Below are 21,450 nucleotides of genomic sequence, written 5' to 3'. Positions count from 1 at the left end.
CACCCTCCCTTCTTCTCTTCTTCTCTTCTTGCCTCTCATACCTGGACTTATTTGTGATAAGATTCTAGAAGTGAAAAGATAGGCGTCCTCTCAGGGTCTCCAAAGTCTTCCTTCTCTTTCAAATAGTGAGGAGAATACAAGGCTCTTAATTATACATTTAAGAAGAAGAAGATTCAAGGGCAAGTAACTAGGCACTATGGTCTAAATGTCTGTGGTTCCTTAGAATTCATATGTTGAAACCTAACCCTCAACCGGAGAGTATTCAAAGGTGGGGCCTTTGATAGATTATTAGATCATGAGGGTGGGGCCCTAGGGAATGGGATTAGTGCCCTTATGAAGAGGCCTTAGGTGCCTCAGTCCCTGTGCCATGTAAAGAAACAGTGAGGAACTGGACGTCTGAGAGAAAGAAGCCTCTCACTCAGTGTCCAGGGCTGTAAGAAATGACTTTCTGCTCCTATAAACCCGGCGGTTTCTGACATTGTCTTGCAACAGCCTTGACAAACTAACTAAGACACGGTGCTCAAGAGTACACAGTACTTGTATGTTTCTTTCACTGAATAAACAGTTCAGATTTTTTGTTATGTTTTAGTTTGAGGAGGACTCAGAAACACAAAATACTTGCAGGATAAAGATGCTACATTTTCCAAGAAAAAGAAACATCAGTAAAAAGTGAGATAGTTGCAAACCTGAAAGGCAACTTTGGCAAGCTTTGCTGTAGAGCCTCAGGCCAGCCCTGATTCCTGGCATCTCCAAGGCAACAGCGGGCAGAGAGAGCATCTTGTCCTCCTCATGGCATGCACTCATCCCAGAGCAGAGATCAGGCAGGCAAGGCCAGCGGGATGGGGAAAATCAAAACAGAATTTTCTAGAACATTGAGAGGCACCAAAACAGTTACTAGGGATTTTTAATCAGATAGACCTGGCCAGACTTCTCTGAACCTCAGTTTCCTACAAGATGGAGCCAATCTATCTCAAATGCCTGAAGAAATGATTACGTGTACACCTTGGGCACTGACTGTAATACACAGTGGGATATTCCTGCGCGTAACAAACAACCCCAGAATTCTGTGATCTGATAGGTGTTTTTCTCACATTCACAGACTTGGCACTGCCTAGGTAACACCTTCAAGCTGCAGGAACACAGGTAAGTAGAGAAGGCTCCTACTCAACCCACGACACGTGTCTCTGTTTCCTTGGGAGCAGCAGGCTCCCCAGAGCCTTCTGTGATCGCGGCAATGACCGAAACACCATCACAAGGTACATTTCAAGGGCTCACTTAGGTTATGTACACCAGCACTGCATGGGGCCACGCCCAGCACCAGTGTTCGGCTGGTCGAAGAGGAAATGAGTATTTGCTGTACGATCACCCAAACTGTTACAGTCTCCTTTATTCAAAACACGCTCATCACCACCCAAAGATCCCCAGATCTCTCACATTTAAAGGATACGATCTTGTGAGCTACACTGGGTCTCAATGTGGTTCTTCTAGATCTAGACACCCCTTACCAAAAAGCAAGATATCTGCCCCGCACAAACTGAACATTCAAAGGTAGAATAGTATTGGGATAAAAGTAATGCATAAATACTTCCATTAAGCCAGGTGTGGTAGTACATGTCTCTGGGAGGCTGAGGCAAGAGGATCAAAATTTTGATCTCAATCTGGGTAACTTAGCTAAGTGAGATCATGTCTCAAAATAAAAAATAAACAAGGCTAGGAATGTAACTCGGTGCATAGGTCCCGGGTTCAATATCTAGTACTGCAAGAATTGATAGGGGAGAGAGAGAGAGAGAGAGAAGATAGCAGAGACAAAGAGAGAGAAGGAGTCAGAGACAGAGAAGGTCCAGGAAATAGCTCAGTGTCACAGTGCCTGCCTGGCAAGCATGAGGTCCTGAGTTCGATTCCTGGTACCAAAAAGAAAAAAAAAAAGAATACTTTCTGAGGCAGGTCTGGAAACCCTCTTTCATGCATATCTTCATGAAGTGTGATTGAAAATGATTCAGTGAATGCTCCTGCCGAGCGTCATCCAGTGGAAGGAAGGGCAGGCTCCTCACAACACGGGTGTGTCCTCACCCATCTTGTTCACTGGATCTGGCGCCGTACAAATAATTCCGGACACTAAGGCAGCCGTGACAACGCAAGGAAAGATCGAGCGAGAATTTCTGGAACTGCTGCAGACAGTGGCAAGAGCAATGGGATAATGTGTTCAGAGAAGAGAGAGCATTTTGAGGGAGGGATAAAGGCCATGTGTCTTTCAGCGTAATATTTTTATTTGAACACATGCATATGTTTTGAGCACACATTTTACTTTTTAGATAGGGCCACTCATGACAGACAATTGGAAGGTATCCAGCTTCTATAGAACCAAGATTTATATTTTTGTAGGAATTCTCAGTATGTGAAAGGATGTAGCAGGCAGTTTATTCATGTTAAGGGCCTCAGCAAATGGTACATTTAGTCTGGATTTAGTCTTTACTTCATGGAAATGCTTTAGACAGTATATTGAATCTGTTCTCTTCCCTAGCGCTGTATCATAATGAACACATGGATTTTGCGAAGAGGAGCTTTAGTTTCCTTTTCTACTCTTACTGACAAATAGAGTGTTCACAAACTTAATTCATTCCGAGATTCTAGAACAGATGACCATGTTCACATTCGTGTGGGAAAGACAGCAAAGTTGTGTTTGTCACTCCATGCAGAGTCCACAGACAAAAACAAAATTGTGCCAGATGCTTCAGTTTGCAAACCAAATTGTTCACAAGAAATGTGTTCCTGAACTGAAGTACCACTGTATTATTAAACATTCATTCAGGAGACCCCGATTTCTCCACATGCTCCTCCTAGCATCTTATAAAGAGTACACTGGAAGCACATGGAGACCTCTAGATTTGCAGATCTTGATTCTGTGACTGTCTTCTCAGACCACGATTTGATCTAAGGTAGCATAACGTACGGGAACTTACAAAGCAAGAGCCACAGAGATTCAGCAAGTGGGGCAAAATTAATGATTGAATTTCCGACAAAACATTTCTTCTTCCTGCTGTTCTTCCCAATGCAATAGGAGAACTTAATCATACACTCCTCAAAAATACTCAGGGACGAACCCATTGCAACACAGTGAGCATCAGTGATGAACAATCGCCAGTGATTACACCTAGGACCTCGCTGCGAAGAGATCAATTAACAAGTGCTCAATTAAAAATCTGAAAGAAATGAATGTTTATAATAAATGCCATGCAATTATCTGAAACTATACCTTCTCACAGAAACACTGGGATCCCGAGTCATTCAGTGTGTTCCTGTATTGATACACGAAACTATAAAACATGAAGTTAAATGAATTATCTACAATTATGCCTTTGATCCTGTCTTTGCCATTCTTGGAGCCCAGAAGTGGCTTTTGATTTCTTTTGATTCAGTAAGATAAAAACTCTAATTGTAGTTATCACTCACACCAGCCGCAAACAACTATAGATTATTCCCTGTCAGAAGTCAATGCACTTTTGATTTTCCTTCGTTCCCTTAGCCTCCTTTAGCCCTTGTGGTCTCTGACCTGAATAGGACAACTTTGCTGGTCTCTGATCCTCCGTTCTTACGCTCTCGTCCTTCAGCGCCTTGTCCCAATGCCAATTCTCCCATAAAGGGCTTCCTAATTACTCTGCCCGAAATTACTATTGCCTTTTTATAGCTCTTTCTTATCTCTCATAAGAGGATAATAATAATTATTCCCAAATCATTACTACAGCCTGATAGGTATGTCTGCCTCCCTTTCTGCATGGTAAGCTTCAAGAGGTATCATATAGGCCTGTCTTAGTCTGTCCCTTGTTTATAATGTTCATTGTTACATTTATTTTTTACTCTCCTGGAAATTGAACCAAGGGCCTCATATGTTAGGCAAGTGCCCTACCACGTTGCTACAGCCCCAGTCTTTTAAAATTTCTAACAGGATCTTGCTACATTGCCCTGGTTGTCCTCAAACTTGTGATCCTCCTGTCTCAGCTTCCCAAACAGCTGGGATTATAGGCGCACACCATTATGCTAGCTCTAAATTCTTTATAGCTCAAGACTTCTGGCAATTGCATCATTTATAAAATGATTTTGATCTACCATCGTGTCAGCACTCAATTAGACAACCATACTCACCATCCCAAGCACTGACCTAACTTAATACTTTATTTTTCCCAGCCATGATTCTGTGGTCAGTCCCATAGTCTTTCCAGGTATGGTGGTACACACCTGCAATCCCAGCACTTGGGAGGCAGAGGCAAGAGGATTGTGAGTTCAAGGCCAGCCTAAACTACATAGCCAAAACCTGCTCAATAAAATTTTTTTTAAAAATTCATGTTCTGGGGCTGGGAACTTAGCTCAGTGGCACAGTGCCTGCCTGGCAAGTGCAAGGTCATGAGTTCGATCCCTGGTACTGGAAGAAAAACAAACAAACAAAAAAAATTCATATTCTACAAGGTCTTCAGAACAACCTTTCTGTATAATTTAAAATAAAATTTGTGTCAATATAGTAGTTGGAATCCTCATAGAAATAGTAGTCATAAAAAGTATAAAAGTGGGGAACTATAGCTATGCTCATACCTCTGTAGGTAGAAGGTTTCCAAATCCTCTGACTAGTGCATCAGGGTGGAAAAATCATAAAGCTTTAATTATAAGCAATGAAAGAATTAAAGAAAAACCCTTCTTGAAGCTCTGATCACTACCTCTCAGCTTGAGCATATTCTTTATGAAGCCAAAAAGGAATAGAATTGTCTTAGAAAATCCCAAACCTAACAGTTCACTGGAGCAGGTGTGTTTTGTGACATCTGGGTGACACAAACAAACAACTTTTCTGAGAAAATTCATCAGTGAAAACTGGAGTTGGAAGATGCAGGCCAAAGATGTTATACTTGGCCTTCCAGTGACGTAAGCAACCATCAATGGTTGTGCAGGTGCAGTCTCAGGATTTTATTTGTGACAGTATCAACTCAGGAGATGAGGGAAGGAAAGCCAGGGCCAGCCTAATTACTAGGGTGCATTTTCTGAAGAGTTGGCACAGTTATCTCACAATAAAAAATGTAAAATGCTGGGAAAATCACATTAAACATAATTTGTTGTGGATATTGTTTTGCTTTTGCTTAAAATAGATGGTGAACCTGAGTTACTTCTGGAATGAGGAGCTCTACCAAGCCATAAAAAATGAGGAGTCCAAGATACCTGAGTCTTATCCAAATCTGTCCTCCTAAACAAGGTAAAGCATTTGAGTTCCCACTTTTCCAAATAGCTTTGAAAGGTAAACAATTTGAAGATAACAATTTGCTAATTCCCCATCACCTTGTCTGAAATTCTGTACTACTTCTATTGTTTTAGTGTTGTTTTGTTTATGTCTGTTTGTTTGTTAATATGTTTTCATTCTTTTATCTTTAAAATAAAAATAAATACAAATTTTAAAAATAGATAAATAAAAATTTAAAAAAATAAATAAATTAAATTAAATAAATAAAAGTGAATAATCAGTGTTGAATCTGAATATCTGAATATCTGAATAATCAGCAGACCAACCCACATGTCTTATAGTCATAAACTGAACAGGAGGGCTTTCTGGATGGTCACGGACTGACACTGTTGTGATTGACATGTTTCACACGTGTACCCAGAAAGTGCGCTCCACTCCTCTATGCTCCCCTTGGCCTCATGAACGGGATCCATGCAAGCGGCCCTATCACCACCGCTGGCTGCTCTGTCCCCGCCCAGGAGCTCCCTGAGGCCTGCACCACTGTTCCCAGCCCCGGGCTTCCCCATGGGGCGTGGCCCTCACGTCAGTATCTGGCCCTGGAGAAGCGAGTGGAAAAGCCCAGAATAGGCAGTTCTTTCCACTGGCTCCAGGCCGCTCACCAAGAAAGCAAATAAGTCTCTAGTCCTGTTTTTATTTTAAATTTCCAGGAACGGGTGCTCGAGCCTGTTGTCACTTCCACGTGAGTTGGGGAGAAACCATAAGACCATTCTGGCTAGCTCCAAGGCATTTACCTAGTAACTATTGTTTTAACGAGGGTAGAAGGGGTGTGCATACTTTATGTCGATGTATTTTACATGATTTTTCCTGTTGGCTGTTATTTTCCCAAGTCCGTCTCCTCGTGTTCAAGTTAAGCATCTGCTGTCTGACATCTTCATTAAAGCCCTAATCTGTACTCATTTTTTCATGGGTGTCTACCAGAAAAACACACCAGGGGCCTGACTGATCTCGTGTTCCGGGCCTTCCGCCCTGATGCACTAGTAGTTTTTTCCTGTATGCTTGTTTGTTCCTCAGGCCTGGGTGTTACAGTTTTCTCTTTCTTCTTTGATTCTAATATCTCCTGTCCCATTAGCTCCTCCATTCATCCTGTGCTCAGCAGAAAGGACAGCTGTTAAGGGTAGCAAACTATCTCCAGATCCTACTTATTCTACTTAAGAAAGTTTTCTCCTTTCCCCTTCCTCTCCGTTACGGAGGCCCGAGGCCCTTCTGTATTTCCCCGACGTTTCCTAACTCTGCTCACTAACTCCAAAATAATTGGTCTAATCCACATACCACCCGCTGCTGTTACTGTCTTTCTAATGCACAGACATGATTATATTATTCTTCATTTAAAAGTCTTTGATTTCCCTATTTCTTTAAAATTAAGAGTGGAGTACTCTGTATAATAGGCGAAGCTATTCATGACTGCATGCTGTCTTCCTGCCCTTATCTCCGTCCACTCGCCCTGTGTCCGCATTTCCAGCCACCCCCCTGTCACTCTCACTTTCCTGGAATAGAATTTGCTTTCCTTCACGCTGTTTCTGCTTCCAGGTATGCCCCGTGACCACACAGAACACCCCGAGCCCTGAATCTATACAGGGTTTGCTAACCATTTGGTAAGACCCTTCCGTAATGAGATTCGGCACCTCCCCATGAAGCAGTCACAGGTTGCTTCGCTTTGTTCTGGGTATCTTGCTATTTGCTTCAAGTATATCACGTTGTTCTAAAGGTGAGCATGTGTCAGAGCACCATGAAGTGATTCTTGGAATCAAACCTTAGATTCCCTTTACTCAGTGAGTGGGAGTGAGAATGGGGCAAAGGAATTCCACCCCTGCCTTTGTGGATATTCAGTTACCCAGTGAGTCGGTCACTTTATTGAGGATTTAACATGTGCCAAGCAGTTTTAGTGTTGGCAGAGAATACAGCGATGAACAACACAAAATCTCTATCCTCATGCAGCTTATATTCTGAAGAGGGGTAAAGAAGACAAAATAACCATGTAATATAATGTCAGCAAAGCTGTGAAAAGGGGGGGCACCTGTGATAGCAGAAGGACAGATCGTGCAAGGTAGGTGTGCCAAGTGGTCACTACAATCAGAGAAGTAAATCCAGTGAGAGTTCTCACAATGTGTGCAGACCCAAGGAAGTGCAAGAGCAAAGGCCCTGGGGCAGAATGAGCTCCCTGAATTCAAGGCCTGCACAGCTGCAACAAAGTGAGCCGTCAGTGGTAGACGAGAAGGCTAGAGTGGAAGGCTGGAGGGGTGGGGTACACTGAGGGGCCATGGAAGGGAAGGGGTGAACTGGGATTGCTCACCTCCCTCTTCACGAAGCAGAGCTTGGAGGCAGAAAGATCAGGAGCATCAGGAGCCTGAGTCAGGCAGAGCGGATGGGAGCCATCAGCCTAATGCGGCCCTTCCCGGCCTTCCCAGAGAGGCGCCGTAACACACCCACCCCGGCCCCAGTGGGGAGAACTTCCCAGTGTCGTCTGCTTCCTATTCTCAGACAGACAGAGCTCCAACTAGCGCAAGCATCTGCCCCTGCAAGGAGGAAGCAGGGACGTGCAAAGAGACTGCCCAAGTTCTCATTTGACCCCCACTTGGCAGTGCACTCGCTTCTGCTTCGGGTCTGAGGCCAAGTCCACAGTAGTATAAGGTACGGTTCACCTGGAACGCTTGTTTAAAGTAGATTTCCGTGGATTCCCGACATTTATAATAGGCAACCTCTGCCGACACAGAATCTGGAAACAATGAAGGTCAGAGCTGGCGAAGGAAGAGACAAGTATCTGTTCCCATCTTTCGCTGGTACAAGAATCCTCTACGGTGCCACGACCACACATGAGGCGTTGCTGATGGTACCTACGGTTGGTGACAGAATTAATTCTTACACTTCTATTGCATTACGCCGTTGGTATCGCTCTTCTAAGTAAGCCTAGGGTTCTTATAATAATATATGTCTCTTAGAAGTATCCTCATTCACAAATTTTCACCGATAGCTTTTCAAACACACAGTTTCTCATTTATTTCCAAGTCACATGAAACTGTCTTTTCCAGATCACAGCAGCTCAGAGGCGGAGAGGTGTTTGGAGGGCTCCTCCAAGACGACCCCGTTCTGAGGTTAAATGAAGGCGGGCAATGACAGAAGTTTTCCTGAGACGCAAGGCTCTGTCTGGTTACAGCTGCCTTCCTCTTGTCATCCGCATCTGTTAGAGTGGCGAACCTCGGTGACAGATAAGAAGTAAACGCAAGATTTAACAGATCTGTTTGGGAACAACTGATCTTGCATAACGAGACTGCAGTCAGCTGTCAGCTGCTGTGTCCCTAGCCTCTGGACTTTTGTACCCTCCTCTGCGGCATGCCCGCTGACCTACGATCCTGTACATTAGGGAATAAAGTGCTGACTTTCTGTCTGACTTGATGTTTTCCACAAGACACTACAGATTGTCAGAAAAGGGCTCGGTATCTCAAGTCATTTCTTTTCCTAACTTGTTAAAGTGGGGCTGGTTTGTGAGAATGGAAAGTGTTGTTCCTTTATGCTTAAAGGACGGTTAGAAATACCGAGGACACTCCAGCACAAGCACCACAACGCCCACGAAATGGCAAAAAGATAAAGAAAGAAATGATGGAAAGTCTTTACCACAGAAATAATGCCTCAAGTCAGCACAGTGGGGTGCATCTGTAGCCCCACGATTTGAGAGTCAGTCTGAGGCAGTGGATCACTCGATGAACAAAATGAGATCCAGTGTTTTAAAACCAAAAAAAGAAATAGCAGCTACATTTCTTTCCCATGTGGGTAGCCTAACAATTTCAAAACCTAAAGTACAGGAGGTATTAACCCATAACCAGTGAGACCTTCCATGTTCACACAATGAGAAAATGGGAGTTTCCCTGAACATTTTCCCCAGCTTTCTATCTGGCAATCTTGAAATTCATCTTGCCCTGTGAAAGAATTTCATGGGGTGTTTAGGCAATGACTTGGGTTTTTTTGTTGTTGTTTGTTTATTTCTTTTGTTTTTTTCCAGTACCAGGAATCAAACTCACGACCTCGCGTTTGCCAGGCAGGCACTATACCACTGAGCTAAATCCCCAGCCTTAATGATTTGGTTTTAAAGTCAGTCTAGTTATTCCAGAAAAAAATTTCCACTACAATATTAAGTGTTGAACATCCATAAACCCAATATTTTAAATCTTCTTTGCTTTATCAGTTCCTTTCATTGGCAAATGCCTCCTTCTTTCTTTTATTTATTCTGTTTGTATCAGATAGGGGCATTTGTCAAAATAAACCTCATGTGGACAGCTTTGTAACATATCTGATATATCAGAAGAAAATAAAATAAGTCATTAGTAGTTCACCTGACGTAACTATACATTTTCGTGCCCCGCCTACAACATAATCACCCAAACAAACACGTGAAGGGGAAGCTCAGGTCTGTGTCTTCGTTAATTATTCCCTACATTTCATTTGCTTGCAAAGATTGTATTTTAAACAAATCAGATTTGAGAAAAATGGAATTTTTCTTATTTAGTCTGTCTTTCTGGCAGTAAGGACAAAAGGAAGATAAAAAGCAGTCACAGAAAAATGTCACAGCCTGGGGCACAGGGTACCCTGCCATGGCTGGTAGCAGAAAGACTAAATTTGAGTATCTTTTCTACAACTGATTCTAGTGAATATGCAAAGCCTAATATGATCCAGCAGGTGGCGTGAGGCTGACTCCACAGTTATCTGGGGCTACACAGTTCACATAGCGAAGGGCTCCAGATAGCAAATAAAATTGATGGATATTTGCAGTCATTATTTTTAATTTCACTTTTCCAATTACACATAGCCTGGAATTACCTGTCATATTCCTTTAGGTTTTCTTTTACCTTGCTGTTCAAAAAAATCTGGGTGGTGTGTATTAAAGCAGGCAGCCCAACAAAAGTCACTGAGGAAAATGCACGTATTTACTTTGTTTGGTTTAATCTGCTGTATCTATTTAGCTCTCAATACATAATTAACATGCACAGATCTATGTTTATGTGATTTATTCATAGTGGCATAATTTACATGAAGCCAACAAATGTGAAAGACTTTAGAATGGAAAAGAAGGATCAAGTGGTGATTACTGATGTCAAAATCTCTCTTGATGTGGAAACTCACTGATCGATGCTACTTTCTGCTTCAACTTTTCTTAAGAAATTTTTCTGAATGGTCCAAATCTACTGTTTCTTGTACAATATTCAGGAGGGAATTTTTCTTCAATAACTAATTTGAAAACTTGTTTAAAACGATCCTGATTTTTATGGCAGTGTTAACCAGAGAATCATGAGACCTCTCAAGAATTAAAATAGGTGCCATTTCCTAAATGGTCAGTCACAAAATTCTTTGGTATTTTATTTTCTCCTAAGAACAGCATATTTCTTCCATCTGCTTAATAAGCTAGAGTGATAATGTGCTTTCTAGTTATAAATACCAGTGTGCATGTTTTCTGCTGGCCATGTCTTGTACCTATTAATCTCATCACGATTAATATCCTATATTGTAATTTGTGAATCTTATATTTACAGCTAGATCATAAACTCAAAGAAAATAGGCACTTTCACCTTTCTATGGGCAGTGTCTAGCAGGGCTCAATACATAGACAATGTTCCGTAATGCCAGTGAAGTACACTTTAACAAAGTATCATTCGGGTACTAAAAGCGTAACTGTTTATGTGCAGATTCATACGCAGACTTTTTTAACAAATAATATCAAATAGCTGGTGATGCCACAGGATGTGATGGTGTCTCAGCTCACACTCTTTCAAAGAAGTGGAGATGCGATTCTTCCAAAATGGTCAGGCTCCCTCGCCTGCAAGAAGATGACCAACAGCCTTACACAGGAAGAAATCGAGGGCCGCACCTCCTACGTCTCAGAGGTTGAAGGCGGTTGAAATGACCACGAATTCATTCAAAGTAGCATTGCCAGGGGCCTCATTCAGGACAGCTGGTCAGAAAGGGCAGGGGCAAGTAGCTTCTATGCTCCTCTTGGTTGATGGCTTAAAACAAGGCGGGCTCCCTACACTGCCGGGTTTTTTCTCATAATTTCACACTTTTTTTTTAACTTACTTTCTCCCTTTCATTGACATATTTTTTTAATTTCTAAAATTCATATTGAAAGTAAAAACAGGGAAGGGGGGTGGTCCCTCCTCAGTAAGGGCAAGAGCACAAGCCAGGGACGTCTGTCAAACAGTCCTTGAGCCATCCATCCTTCCCGCCCACGTATCTCAAGACAAGTAAGAAAACGCTCAGAGTTAACTACATTCTCTTTTGCTTTTTCTTTTCAGTGTATTTAAAACTTACACAAGTAAAGGATGCTGGCAGTAAATTTTTTCCCCTGTATCTAACTCTTATCTCTATAACCACCCCTCACTTTCACGTTCCAGAAGAATGGGTGTTCTAAGCTTTTTTCTTTTACCGCAGTGATTATATGCATATTTACACATCACACAGCCATGAGTGAATTTTTAAGGTGGAATCATACACCACAAACTTTCTACAGCTTGCTTTTTTAATGCTCACACACTACTTATTTTAGTGCTGAGTACTATTTCATCATGAAGTCACACTACAATTTGTTTAATAAAATCTCTTATTGATTGAATTGCTTTCAATTTTTCCCTTCTAAATGGTGCTTATGTGAGCATCCTTCAATCTTTCGTGTATTATAAACCTATCAGTAAGGAAATTTCCCTAGTGCTAAAAGACACAATTCACATTTTTAACTCTACTGAATGTTTCCAAACTGCCCCCCAAAGCGTGGCACCGAAAGAATCTGCCAGCAATAGGGTGTGTGAGTTCTCCTCCCTGCACCCGGACAAGCTCCCTCCGCAAGGAATATTTCATTACTGAGAAGAAGCCCTGCCTGATATGTTGTATTATTAGCTCAAAGTTGCTGAAAATATTGAAAATTTATTAAAAATAGAAATAACAGAAAAGACAAAAGATGCAGCTTATTGGTCATATATGAAAGATGACTCTAACTCTTGCTTTTATTCTATTATTTTTGTAACTGCAAAATTCAAGCATAGTATTTAAAAACACGGAAGGATAAGAATGTAATCGGTGTAAGAGTGTGTGTGAGTTTGGGTTTGGTTTGTGTGCGACTCTTCCCCTTACTGAGATAAGGAAGGAAGGGCTTTGGTTCTAAACTGGGGCAGGGGGATGTGACATCTCCCCCTATGTCTTACAACCTCTCTGCTCAGAGATGAACCAATGACAATTCAATAAATCTGCCTGTTCATGGGAACCAGACGTAGCCCGGGTTAGGAAGTCAGCACTCGGTGGCCGTACCATACATCACCCGGAGGTGCTGCCGGCCACGCACTGGAGAGTGACGGCACTCTGATTTTTCTCCTTTTTTGTCACGGGCTCCTGCAGACATCAGTGTCTCATTGAATGTAGCGGCTTCCTGGCCATATTTCCCCTCTCTTCCATTACTTGTACTCAGATAAATCTCCTCACTTGGGCAGAAAGCTTGGATATACAGCCTCTGCTCCTGGCACTGATCAATACCTGCACAGAGATAAGCCGGCCAGAGGAGCAACTAGACTGGCTCTTGGAATGACTATGTATCATGTTCAGGGGCTTGTAACATCCACAGTACAACCCGTGATAATACTCCTTGTTTTAGGGAAATATTGCCGCAAGCTAGAGACCATCATGACACTGTCCTAACACACTAGAGAGGTTTTCAGGTAAGGACTAAGGCCCTGAACCACATGATTCAGCCAGGAATATTCTGGGTTCTGTCACTACTTGTCCTCTAAATCTTCCAGGGCTTACCTTTAGGTGGAAGCAAATAAGACCCACAAAACTTGGGTTTACACTCATTTCTGTGATTCTGATTGCATCTGTGTAGGCAGTTCCCTGTAAAATCATGGAGCGGAGTTTCCAGGGGACCGCCTTAGTAGGCTCACGTACTGACTTGTCACTTCCAGAGTGAGGAGGGGCATGGATCATTTCTCTCCAGCAAGCACTGCCTGCCTTCTTCCTTTGCAGCTCCTACCTACAAAGACACCCAAAGTTGCTGTGCTACCAGGCATGTCTGCTGCAAGAACTTGAAAATGTCACCGTGTGCGGGGGACCGTGCCCTGATCTTCCCAGCCTTCAGAGAACTAGAGTGGTCTTGCCTCCCTTGAGAAAGCGGAAGACCTCTCCCCTCCTTAACCTCCCCTGCTTCCCACGAGTGGGAAAGAAATTTTGCACACACCTCCTGCGTCTCATCCCTTATGGAAACGGCGCCGTCATTCCTTGACTTGACACAAGCCTCTAGAACTGGGCCACCGGAAGTGGCAGACATGGCTTGGTCCCTGCCCCCACTTCCCCGCCCTTCTTTCTAGAAACCTACTTCTTCTCCACGCCCGTCATCCTGAAAACAGAGGCTCATCCATCTCCCTCCTAAATCGCTCCCATTTCACATATTTAACATGCAACGTTATTCCGTGGCTGTGAAAAAGAAGTTGCATGACAGCCGCATTTTAAAAGTCAGGTAAAAAGTAAGTTCGTGCAATTAGAGTCTTTTACTAAGGAAATTATAACCACCCCTTGGCGTCACCTTTTAGACAATGTTGTCTTTGTTTTGAATCAGTTTTGCTTATTCAAAAATTCCCAATGTGGACACAGTTGAGTGTGCTGTGTTCTAACAGAATGTTCTATGTAAAATCAGCAGGAAAATAGCAGCTGGTCTCGGATACAGCATCTCCGTGATCTGTCCCGTCTGTTTTTTCCAATTCTGGTTCCACAGCTTTTCCTCCACTCTCTCCTTATATGGAATGATTGTCAGTTCCCCCAGGTTTTCCTCTGGCATTCCTGTACCTCTCCTTCTCAGTGTCGCTCAGTCTGGAAGGCACCCGCCTCTGCTTGTCTTTTGGGACCCTGGGTCAGGAATCACTGTACGAACAGACGTCCTGTCTGTCTCCACCGCTCCCTTGATCCCTGCAAAGGAATGACGTTCCTCCCTGACCCGGTGCCGCACGCCACAACACTTCTGCCATGCTACCACGGCATTGTACTTTGTAAAACATGCTACCCTGAAGAGCAAGCTTATTTCGTCAGGACTTACCCCAGTCTCTGGTACTCAGAAAAAGTTCAATGAATTTATCTTTTGAAAATAAAAGGGGACAACACGTTTTTGCAAGTAGGTGCCAATAATAGTAAGAAAATGGTCTTCCTCAAATCACTTAACTTGGCCTTGCATAACTTTAAAGTGGGAGCAATGAAGGGAAAAGAGTGCAGACAAATCTGAAGCAGGGGGTACGGTTCCTGGTGCCCCGGTCACATTTCCTTTGCCTGCTTCTGACTGCAGCGGGAGAGAAGAGGCGCTGGGCCAGGCTTCCTGCACTCCTGCCCAAGGCCTCTCCCTGATTCTGGCCGAGTTCTCGGCCTTCATAGCAAGCCTGAACAGAGGGAAGTTAACTCCCTTTTTCCCAAGGGGCAGTAGTGCTTGAAATTCCTGTCTCTTGAGTGGACGATTCCAGAAGCATTCCCCTTGCTTCTCTGTCCTGCAGAACGGAACACCCTGTTAACAGGGGCAACTTCAGTGACCGTCCCCCACTTAGCACTGCTTTCTTCCTGTCTGTCTTGCTATTCCCTACCTCTGCTTTGGGGGTCACCTTTCCACAACTGCTGCACCGAAATCTTTGTCTCAGGGGAACCGAGGCTGAGTCACAGACCCTGTCCTGGGTAACTGGTCCTCTCTGCAGCAATCAGGACACGAGCGTGATGTACAGGCAAGACTGAGAGAGACACAGGCCACGTAACAATTACATGCACCAACGGGTATTTCTGAGACAGTTATAAAAAGGGACTGTTCTAGTGTTCAATAAAGTGAAAATATATACACTGAAAATGGAAAGGTGCTTACTGTTAATTAACTAAAGAAGCATATTGCAAATATATATATCCCAAGGGGTATAAAAATGATCTAAATATGCACTAAAGTATCAATTTTTCAGTCTTCAGGTATTTACAATATAATTGTTTTATTCTCATATTTTCTAATATTATACCACGTATATACCACTTATGTATCTTAACATATATTTTAAAAAGCTAACTATGCCCAATTTTCAACCCTTCATTTTGCTCTTCCAGGCAGTGGTTCCGTGATGAATGAGTCAAAGAAACCAGGAAAATTATAAATGGTCTAAGCAAAGTCCCATCATGCACTGCGGCAGGATAAGCATAGACAAGCCACGGCCGGGCTCCTGCGCAGAGAGGGTCCCATAAATATCAGCGTCCAAGTCTGTCTGAGGTACACCCGCTCTTCCCTGTAAACTCATTCACATGCATTCATTAAAACACTCAGAGAACAAAGACACGCTCTTCAGCCCAGATGGAGGAAAAGACCTGCTTGAGCCAGCATTTCATAATTTATGAAGGCCGGGATTAGGAGCCAGCCTTGCTGCTTACTAACTGCACCTGATGCGACTCGGCAGGAATCTTCCACCGCAGCACACACGCTCTCCCTAAGCTGGTTATCCTCCTCTACACTTAATCTTTTCCCAATCAATCCCTTCAAAAGAAAATAAATATTTGTAGATTAAAAGCGAATTGCCTTCTCATCCTTTACAGCTGCTGGTGTGCAAGCTGTTAAGCACAGTGTGTTTAATTAATGGATAGATACCATTAGAGAGACAGCTGGACATGCATCCAAATGAGCTCGGATTCAAGGTGCCGGGAGATAAAGATCGGAAAGTGGAGGAGCTGAGCTGCAATTGGGTTCATTTATAAAAGAGGCTGCGAAAGGTCAACTGTGTTTCGTTGTGCTAGAGAGGAAGAGACGCTGTTAAAAACAAGGGAGAAGTGATTCATAAGGGACCGGTAAGTCACTTGTGTTAAATTAGTTTGTCTGTTTGATGCTGTGGCACTCATGATGGGAAAGTAAGTTTACCTAAAATCACGATCTTTCCAAAGCAGCCATTGATCGTGTCTTTCCTGGAAAGCCAGTGGCAGAAGCTCCCGTGTGCCCAGACCACGCGTGCGGTCTCAGCGTGGCGTACCCATTGTTCCCCGCAGCCTCTTTGCAGGCTGAGAATTAGCCAATCATTCCGAAGGGTAGCAAGCGCGGTGGTATTTGTCAAGACGTGCTGAAACGCCTGACCCTGCTGGCGTGGTCCCGGCACCTCCGAGTGACTCAGCGCTAAGCACCAGACCAGCCCATCGTGCGCACGACTCCGCATCTCTGACATTCAGCAACATAATAAAACATCCTGCCCGTGCTGCTTCATTGAAAGCCTCCTTAATCCCGTCTCCCCTCCACACGCCACACATCCGGACATACACATACCAGGCGGAAAGTTCTTTAATTTATCCGAAGATGTGGCTACTATTGTGAATGACAGTTTATTTAACTTCACATAGCAACAGGACACATCTTCTTTGTTCGTCTCTCCTCCTGGATAACTCCTTCCATGCCACGTACTGTACCACTTGCTTTAGATACGTCATGAATTATTGTTCTTACTCTTCAACGGTCAAAGAATTGAAGTAAAGCTTTGCTAAAATTAATGCCTAGGAAACAGGAGACAGGACATCCTGTGCATCTTGTTCTAATGCTAAGAATGTGAAACCACTTGTGATGATTCCAAGTTTACCAGTGAAACTATGGCTTGAGAAATAACTAAAATGCACACCATGAGCCGGATGTGGTGGCGCACGCCTGTAATCCCAGTACGCGGAAGGCTGCGGCAGGAGGATTACCACGAATTCAAGACCAGCCTGGGACACATAGTGAGTGGAAGGCCAGCCTGAACTGCATAGTGAGACCCTGTCTCAAAAAGACAAAAGAAGCACGCTGTGCATTTTTCTTTCTTGTCTGCCCAACGCCTTCCCATGTTAATGTGAGATCAGCACCCATGTCTCCCAGGGAATGCGTCTCACCCATATCTACCCATGCTGTTAAGGTGTGGTGGAAGCTGCTATCTCACAGCTCCTCGGCTTCTCTGACCACACTTGATGGCCCAAGGATGGTCACCTGCCCAGGCAAAGCCAGTCCCTAGGTCCACCTGCCTGCCTACAGCTGTCCGGGTGGGCATGTGAAGGAATCATAGTTGTGCTAATAATAACCAAAATACATTAGTGGTCAAGAGCCAGGCATGTCTACATTTCACCTCCTATTCTCACAACAGCTGTCTGACACATGTGATGTCACTATTTCTAGCTCACAGAGGTGACCAGTGACATGCAGGTGAATAAGCATCTTGCCCAGGGTCACATAGCTAGGAAGTTGCAAAGCTGACGCTTGATTTATATCCATCAGCTCTGCCTTGAAATTTCTGCATTAACTTCTCATCTCTGAAAAGAACAGTCACGCATGCCTTTGAGCATGGGGTCAGATGGGTGGCAGCTGGGCTCAGCCGTGGGGCTCTGGTGGTCCTGGCTGAGACACACAGGTAACCGAGGAAGCAGGGTGTCAGCAGACGCAGCCTGGAGCTGGGGGGTGGCTCTGTTCCGGGAGCCCCCTACCCCCTCCTGGGACCTGATAGCTGCACTGGGCAGGTCCTTCTCATGGGTCAGCCAAAGAGTGGAGCACAGGCATCCGCGGAAGAGGCCTCCTGAGGCTGGGCTTGGAATCAGCACATTGATATTTCTACCTCAACCATGATTTCATGAAACAGAACGTGGAGCCTTTTGGGGAGGAGAGCTGAACCCTCAAAATCAAAGACTAAAGATCCAAGCAGAAGGGGAGAATGGGGGCCAGGACCACCACCTACTGCATATCCTGCTAATTCTGGGAGCATCGTCCATCTCAAGCCGCTACACTTTCAGTTCCGTGTCAGAGGCTAACACGGTATCACGTGAAGCGCTAACCTGTCAGCTTCTCCCTTCCCCAGGGTGGGTAGGAAGGGAGCAGGGACAAGACTGAAAGTTCCCAAGATGCCCCTGTCCCGAGGACCAGCTGTCCTCACGTCGCTGTTACGTCCCTGCCATTCGGCTGCCCAAGCCTGCTTCTGATGTCCTTGACCACTATTTTTTTAAGTGAGGTTTCCTTTCACAGGTTACCCACAAAGTCCTGAGCAGCACAACGCCCCATAATTAAAAACTAATAATACTAAGCTGCAGTGACCCACATGAACACCTGCAGCATTTGACACGTATCTAGTACACCTATTTGCGATGGGTGTGACAGGAATCGGAGATGAGAAAGAGTGGACACAGCTGAATCCCAAAGAACTCATAATCTAGGAGGTGAATCCACATGTAGCTCATGCTACTGTGAAAGGAATCCATTTGCTCCTCTAGAGACGCAGAGAAGATGAGATTAAGCTCTGATTTGGGCAGAAGCAGGAAGGTCTCAGAAAGGAGTTGGTGTGCGTCGTCAAGTCCTGGAAGACAGAATTTCTACAGGGAAAAAACAAATTAGCCCTCACTGCCTCAGTGGCAGTGAGGGCTTTGGGCAGAGGGCAGGGTGTTGAGGACAAGAGGTAGTGTCACGGTGTCATAAAACTACATGATACCTAGGAGGGGGCCAATATCAATAGGCGATTGATAAACACGCAAGGGAAAGGTTGGGAAGAAGAAATCACCCTTGTGGTTGGGAGAATTTCACAAGACCTAGTTTAGCTGGCAGAATTGTTCTGCCCTACTTAGCAGCACTGGGCATTGATTGTCGAAGGTGCCCCTGGAGATTGTCCTCTTCCTTTTATCCTGCGAAGAACCTTTTCATCATAATTTGGTTTCCTATACAGGCTTCCTCTAGGGAAAAGAAGAAGCCAAGCAGCCTATGGGAATATTTTGGCATTTATTTCTCTGCATAAATTAAAAAATTGACAACCTAGTTTATAAAACAAACTCTCGGGAGTCTAGCGTATAATCAGGGCTCTTTATTTTACATGAACGCAACATGGGCTAAACAAAAAGAATGTCCTAGAAAATGATCGATTTGGCTCACACTGGAGGAATGTCAGGTACCAGGGCCGCGGCAAGGCCTTCAGAATCGGGACCTGGGCTCCTAGCTTTGTTTTTATCACTGCGGAGCTTCTCTTTGTGTGTCAAAATGCTAGTAACCCTGAGGTCAAGCTTTATAGCTCATGAACAAGAAGAAGGAAGAAATTACTTGGATAATTCCAGCAAAGAAAATTGCAAATACCTCCTATTGTTCAGATTTACATTATATGCTCCTTTTGACGGAGATCAAAGGGATTACTCCAGTTTGAGATTCTGCAGTGGTTGAGAATCTTCTTCCAAAGTTTGAGGAATGCTGTTTCCTTAACAGACAAAGTTCTCTGTTTTTTGTGAGTGGATACTGGATGAAATTGAGTCTGGACCTATAAAGGAGAGGCAGCGGTCTGCCCCCATACCCCACATTTCCTTCCGAGGATAGAGAAGCCCAAAATGTTACTTCCTTTTGTTAAAGTCAAGACGTGCAGTGATCCAAGTAGAATAAGCTTTCTGACTAAATCTGTGTTGGTTAACAATGTGGGTAGGATATTAAATTTATGTTGCGGTTAGAAAATCTGACTCAACTCCAAATGAAAACAAAAAGTAGGTATCTTTATCTCTAGTATTCACTTGGGGGTGTACCCATATGCTCTATAATTCTGATAAAGGATTGGGAATCAGCAAAGTTCGAGAGGCTCACGGGAAACAGCACGAAGAGGAACGGTACACTGGGAGCATGCGCAGTCCTTCTCTAGGGCTCAGCCCAGGCACCCGGTCTTCCCTTATCTCTGCTCAAGAAGCTCCGCAACACTCTCAAAACAAATTGGCACCTGCAGTACTACCCCAAGGTCAACAGTGTTTCAATGATGAATAATTTCTTCAGCTTCAATTAAACCAGGGACTGCTTAGGCAGGTCAAACACGGGCCATTAATATACTTGCTAAATTCGGAGTAGTTAAAATCATGACCAGTAACACAAAGTATTCAAAGGGAGGCAAGAAATATAATGGGAAAAGACAATGGACACCAAAAGACCAAAGCTCTATGCCTATTGTGTGTGTGCCCTCAAGCACGGCATGGCCTCTTTGATCTTGTGTCTTCTTTTGTGAAAGAACCCTGACGAATGAGTTAATCTGTAAGAATCTTTCCATGTGGCAGAAGATTCCACCAGAATGCCCAGTTCCCAGCCTTTCCTGGGATCAGTGCCTAAACGTGTTCACAGTGCACTTGGTTATTAATGAGGATGACGGGAACCATTGTATCCACATCACACCATTCTCCATAACTAATTTAGACAGCACGGAAGTACATTCGGATCTCCATGTTTGGAATCACACAAGGCTGTGTTCAAATTACGCCTCTTCCTTCCAAGAGCTACAGATTTTTAAATCTGCAAAAAATTAGTACCTTTTTTATTCTTTTCTCAATGAGGGCTGATGGCTAGAAAGTTTCCAGCATGTAGATCAGTGATGGTCTCAGAAACGATGTCTCACACAAGATGGGCCGACCATCGGAGTTGCAGAGCAGTTCCGGTGTTTCAGCTACACAGCTGAGGTCCAAGGAGAACTGAATGCGGGGCCACGCCTTGCTCCTGCGAGATGAGGGCAACTCCACTCACCTTCACCCCCACCTCATCAGGCCCGCCAAGTCTCCCTTCAGGTGCGATGCTGTTGACTTTGGCAAGTTAAGGCCGAGGCCCTTCTAGGTGCCTGTCTCTTCTGAAGAAGGTGGGTCAATGTCTTCAGTCTGTAGTCAGCTAGGACTGGGCCTAAATTCTAAACTGACATTGGTTTGTTCCAATGACATCATCCACCGTCAAAAAGATGAGCTGACAAGTGTCCATCAATAAATGAATGTTGAGTGATCTTTAGTCACTGACCCAGGAAACACTGTGCAACAGAAAAGGAGGCTCTTGTGTACCACAGTAAAAAATTCACCAAAATATCTTGTTATGTGAAAGAGTACAAAACAGTTTAAATTGTGCACTACCATGGGTTAGGAGAAAAAAAGAATATATTCAAACTAGGCATGATGGTGCACACCTGTGATACCAGGACTCTGGGAGTGTGAGGCAGGAGGATCACAAATTCTAGCTCAGCTTGAGCTACTTAAAGATGGAGAGACAGAGAGGCAGAGACAGAGACAGACAGACAGAGACAGACAGGGGAGAATAAAAGGAAAAAAGAAAGAGAGAGGGAGGGAGAGGGAGGGAAAAAGAGAAGGAAGGAAGGAAGGGAAGAAAGAAAGAGAGGAAGAAAGAGAAAGAAAGAAAGAAAGAAAGAAAGAAAGAAAGAAAG

General features: G+C 44.0%; 1 protein-coding gene across 9 annotated transcripts in view; it reads right to left on the bottom strand.

The window, feature by feature from the left end:
• The window catches only part of Phf14 (PHD finger protein 14), a gene marked incomplete at its 5' end in the record, with an annotated part of 271,885 nt that overhangs the window by 52,927 nt on the left and 197,508 nt on the right, over nucleotides 1–21,450 (bottom strand). For 2 of the 9 annotated variants that reach the window (XR_001234651.1, XM_013515968.1), the window contains 1 exon segment: nucleotides 19,081–21,042. Coding sequence is in view for 7 of the 8 variants with exons in the window: in XM_013515968.1 (XP_013371422.1) it covers nucleotides 21,025–21,042 (18 nt within the window). 9 annotated transcript variants of the gene reach the window in all.

This window comes from Chinchilla lanigera, unplaced genomic scaffold (genome assembly GCF_000276665.1).
Source record: "Chinchilla lanigera isolate Chin_1 unplaced genomic scaffold, ChiLan1.0 scaffold00031, whole genome shotgun sequence".
NCBI classification, from domain to species: domain Eukaryota; kingdom Metazoa; phylum Chordata; class Mammalia; order Rodentia; family Chinchillidae; genus Chinchilla; species Chinchilla lanigera.
This window is presented reverse-complemented; position numbering and strand designations above follow the sequence as displayed.